The sequence below is a fragment of the Propithecus coquereli genome, unplaced genomic scaffold, assembly GCF_000956105.1.
Source record: "Propithecus coquereli isolate 6110/MARCELLA unplaced genomic scaffold, Pcoq_1.0 Scaffold3, whole genome shotgun sequence".
Taxonomy (NCBI): Eukaryota; Metazoa; Chordata; class Mammalia; order Primates; family Indriidae; genus Propithecus; species Propithecus coquereli.
Window position 1 is genome coordinate 1,227,263 of NW_012148618.1, and position 5,430 is coordinate 1,232,692.

The window sequence follows — 5,430 nt, forward strand, 5'->3', positions numbered from 1 at the left end:
CATCCCAGGACATCTTCTGTCCTGCGAAGGCCCTTTCAAGAGCCAGATATGTGTTACAAAAAATGGACAATATTTTTGTTTATGTGAAGATGCTGCTGCCTGGGGGATGTGGGAAGAGGGAGAAAAACACCATCTGTCTATGACCACGAAGATCTTATAATAACCTGTGTTTTCTTTACATTATCTTTTTGAACAGGGGTCAGTAGCCAAGAACTGGAACAGAGTCCTCAGTCCCTAATCATCCAAGAGTATAGCAGCCCTTCTTCAGGTGAAATGCAGAATTGTGGAGCCTAGCATTTTAATCAAGAGTCCTGTCTCCCCTTGTCAAGTATCTAAATTCTAGCAGGGTTCTCAAGTCCCCACCAGATTAGGTTGAATAAACGAATATTCTTGATTAGAAGAAAATGTTGGGATTTATATTTGTCAACTTAGAATGAGGAAAATATGCCTTATAAGGCTTAGATTTGGTAATATATAAGTAAAAATATCAGGATAAAAGTTGAATAAACACATTTTAAAGATATATTTAGAGAAAGTACTTACAATATATGTAACAGGCAAAGTAATATACATAATATTAAAAGAATTTTTACAAATAAAAAAAGACAATCTATTAGGAACTGCTTAAATAATATTATTCAATATGCTACAAAAGTGGAATCATAAAGAGCCAAAAACATGGAAAGTTGTTTAACTGCACTGGTAATCATAAAAGTGCAAATGAAAATACTCACAAAATACTTTCAAGTTATCTAAAATCTAAAAAGATTGATAATAGTATTAATTAAGATGCAGGGAAGTAGATTTCCCTTACCCTGTTCCTAGCAGTGAAAATTATTAGAGCCATTTTGGAATGCAACTTTTCAATATCTATAAAAATATAAAATAGGCTTATCCTTTGACCCACCAATTACACTTCTAGGAAACTATAAGAGACTATAAGAAATACATAAAATCATTTTAACATGACAACTAAGAACAGTAAAAAGTTTAAATATTATTAATAGGCAAGCAAGTTAAGTTATTATACAACCATACTATGAAGATTTTTGCAGGTATTGAAAAGAATAAAGTCACTTTATACACACACACACACACACACACACACACACAGACACAGGCATCCTGGTATGATCACACCTCAAAAGAACTATTTTTAAATAAAAAAATAAAAACAAGCTGCAGAAAAATACACATAGTATGATCCAACTTGTGTAATAAAATTGGGTATCTGCTTATATGAGTATCAGTGTTAATAAAAAGGAATATGATTGTGGGGACACACCCCAAACTGTTAAAATGGGTCATTATCAGGAGTCGAGGAGGAAATGGGTGGAGTCGGTTTGGGGCTTTCAGGTTTTACCTCACATACTTGTGTAATAGCTTGTGTGTTTTACAGTGAAAAAAGATTTGTGTATTTTTGTGTAATAATAAAAACATTTCAACATAGATTAAAAATGAAATTAATATCCACATATCTGTTCCTTTTTTGTTCCCTTCCAAATATTATCTGTATTCCAAGAGTTTGTGCTACTGATGAGCAACAAAGAAAATTTCAAATTTTTCTAAAGAGCAAATGAATCAATCACCAAACTTCATTTCGATTTTAGAGAGGTTAGAAGGACTAATATGATGTAATATCCAGAGCCTAAGCACTTCCCTGGGTCCAGATGCAGAAAGCTTTTGGGACAACCAAAAGGTTGTTCTCACCTTTTATAGTGAGACCTACACTGCAACATTTGTTTAGAAGAAATGGTCCTGGAATAGTCTCATTTTCTGTCTTCTTCATTGAAGAACTGCAATTGTGAATTTTGGTCTCCTGGCAAGCTTCTCAGTGCTTTCTCCAGGACCTCTTTGGGACTTAGTCAGCTCTTCTTCCTCAATCTCTTCATTCCTTTAGTCTGCTCCTCCTTGATTTCCTCACCATTTTCTCTTTACTTCTTTCCCCGTTTCTCCTTATTTTCTCCTTCCTCTGTTGAGCTCCTGCTCATCCTTGTGCAGTGGCCTCTTTAGAAGGCTGCTGCTGCTCCCTTCCGCTCTGGGAGATATTGCACAGGTGCAGCCCCATCTGTGCCACTGTGGTCTCTCACGATGCAGTAGTACACGGCAGTGTCTCCCAGGGTGACGCGGGGCAGGATCAAGGTACTGGACTTCCTGTCAGCAGAGATGGCCAGAGTGGCCATACTATTGGTCACATTGCTTTTTAGACCATGAATCACGTACTCTGGACCCTGGAGGAGAATCTGTCGATACCAATATACATACTCGCTTCCACTGATTGTGGAGTGGTTGCAAGGCAAGTACACAGGTTCTTCTTCAGTACTCTCCATTGAATTTGGCTGGGTTGTTTTAGCATCACCCATGATGCCTGAGGGGTTGAGAAACAATGGATTAACTCTGGATTGTCACAACTCGGTGCACCTGAAGGTCAGTTTTATAAACACTCCCAGAAATCTCCTCCCTGGCCCCTACCCCATACTTGAGTATTTTCATGTGTGTTGCACAGGACAAGAGAAATATTACTGGTATTTATTCCTGAGCAATCTGGAGCCACAAGGCCAAAGATAAATGGCCCACCTTCCATAGCCCTTGAGTTCAATGAACCCCAAACTCCTTACAGCCTGAGAGCTGTGAGACTTGGGGGATCCTCTGTGAGTCATGGGTATGACCAGCCTCTCACACTGATGCTCAAATTCTCTAGAGAAACACATAGGCACAAATTCTTTCCAGCAATTGGTAAATCACAGTGCGAGAAGTGGAGATAGCAGATACCTCTCTTTTGTCTTTGCCACAAAAGCCAGCCTCTCTTAGGCCCAGAATACTTACCCAAAGTTAGGAGTACAGTAATTGCTGTCACCAACCTCATAGTTCCAGTGCACACTGAGGTTCCAGGCCTCAGAGCTCAGGACCTGCGTCTGATGCTAGGTTGGGGGAGGTCTCAAGCAGCAAAGCGCAGCCACCACACATCCTCACGCCAGCCAGCCTTCATTCTGAGTGCTCCCCAGCCAGGTGTCAACTAAAGGGAGCAGCCTCCTGGTTAGGTCTATCCTGACCCCAAGGCTTAAACATGCATTTAAAAAGAGGGTAAGATACAATTATTATTTTTCAATTAAAACAAAACTTGAAAAAGAGAGTAAGAATGCTTTTCCCAGTGTTTAGCCCTAATTTGGAAGGTTTCCACTGAGATCATTCTCAAGGTTCAAGCTTAAGTAGGCTGTGTCTAAATGAGTAAAACCCTTCACAGTGAGATCATCCATCTCTTATTTGTGGTAAGGGCAAAAACGCACCACTAGTTGGGAGTTTAATGCTCCATTGCGCTGGTAGGAAATGCCCTTTATTTTAAGAAATCTACATGAGCCTTGTGTTGTAAGGAGGAGAATTGCTATCCATATCTCCAGAGCAAGTAAGTTTTAGAAGCAGTGATACATAATCAAATTTCAAAAGTTAGAAACTTCTTTCTGGTCCAAAAAATCACCATAAGCTAAGTTAAAAATCAAATGACACTGTAAAAGAAAATACTTGCAACATATAGATAACAAAAAAAATTTCATAGTTGCATAATATTGCTGTGCTCAGTGTGATGACAGGAAAAGATAAAGTTAGAACTCAGGGTAAAAGCCAAGCTTCCTGGCATTCAGGTCTCCCACACTGGCTCCTAGAATTGTGTGTTAAGTGTCTTCTAGAGGGATATTGCTGGGTGCCTCTGGTTTGGAGACAGGAGCCAATGACTTGAGTGGTACCTATTTGTACCCCACATAAACTCCTCTTTAACACATATTTTCTCATATCCATGCTCATGCCTAGGAGTGGCATGCATTGAGGACATTAAAGAGAAAGAAAGAGATGGGAAGAGAAGATTTAGAGAGGGGAATGAAATGCTGCCATTTGACAAGAGAGGTATAAGAACCAAAGAATTTCCCTAGTTATTCTCAAAAGTGGTTATTAAACAAATGGGGGCTGGGTGTAGTGGCTCAGGCCTGTAATCCCGCCACTTTGGGAGAATGAGGCAGGGGGATTGCATGAGGCCAGGAGTTCAAGTCCAGCCTGGGCAACATAGCAAGGAACCATCTCTACAAAACATAAAAAAAAATTAGCCTGGCCTGGGTGGCTTGTGCCTGTAGTCCCAGCTACTCAGGAGGCTGAGGCAGAAGGATTGCTTGAGCCCAGGATTTTGAGGTTACAGTGAGCTGTGATTGGGCCACTGCACTCTAGCCTGGGCAACAGAGAAAGACCCTGTCTCTGAAAAAAATAAATACAAAGAAATGAGAAGGAATAAAATTAAAATTACTCATCCTTCTCTGCTAAATAACTAAGCTTGTCGGTCTAACAAATGGCAACAAATATTTCACCATTTAAAATTGAACTATGTATTAATCACCTCTCTTTTCTTTCCCTGTGGGGTCAGCTCTGCTCTGCATTTGGGAAGGGGCTTATACATATATCTTAGAAGATGCGCGCACATTCAAGAAGAGATTATGAAGTATAAGGTGGCAAAAGGAATGAGCATACATTCTTTGTACAACTCAATGACTGTGTCTCCCTCACCGTGGAAGGAGCTTGGATTTGCGGCTGTACCAGCCCCATATTGTGACTCCTTTACTTAGAACTAGAATTGAAGTTAAGTTAATAATTTTTCAGTTTGTTTCAGGTCTGAAGACATTTTCGATGTGCTACCTCCCTCTAGTGGCAAGGCTCAGTGAAGCGCTTCCTACCACAATGCTCTAAGAAAGACTGAATTATTTTCAGTCCCATTGGGATTTTAGAATTATTTCTGTGATATTTTCTCAATTATTGTATTTCTTTTACTTTTCATGGTATCTGATTCTTCCCATGTTTGAAAGAAGTTACCAAAATCCATGTTATTCATTGTGTGGTAAAGGATTTGGCACAGATTAAGCACTTAATAATTTGTTGGGTGAATATATCAATTAACATTTATTCACCACGTTACTAGGAGAAATTATATGGAATACTCTTCAAATTATTCCAAATAAAACATTCTGATTTTCTGGAAACCAATTGAACAAAATTATCCAAAATTAAAGGTAAATGCAAAGTATAGACCTGTGGGCAAAATTCAAATAGTACTCCAACCTTCACTCTCCATCCCCCCAAAAAAGAAAAATTCACAAATCTAGAATAGGGAAAGCCTAGGTTTGGGAATATCACAGCATATTACACAACAGTCATATAGTCGCATAATGAAATAACTATTCGTACAATAGAATAACTATTTACAATCTGTGCCAGATTATAAATGTGTCAGAATAGAAACTGACAATAGTAATTCAGTGCTGGCATAAATATATAAATAAAAAGTATTGGGATTGCTAAAAGAACTATGAAATGTAGAAGTCCTTATGTAATCTAGTTATATTATGCAAAAGTCAAACCAACATTAGAACTTCTTATCCAGTGGTATTCAAATGG

The 5,430-nt window shown here is 38.7% G+C and overlaps 1 gene segment (V, D, J or C); it reads right to left on the minus strand.

Annotated features, from left to right (window-relative positions):
* Window positions 1–2,009: 2,009 nt before the first annotated feature.
* On the minus strand, window positions 2,010–2,874 carry LOC105814156. The segment is given in 2 exon segments: window positions 2,010–2,368; window positions 2,827–2,874. Coding segments are annotated over 2 exon segments (399 nt in total).
* Between the last annotated feature and the right edge of the window lie 2,556 nt (window positions 2,875–5,430).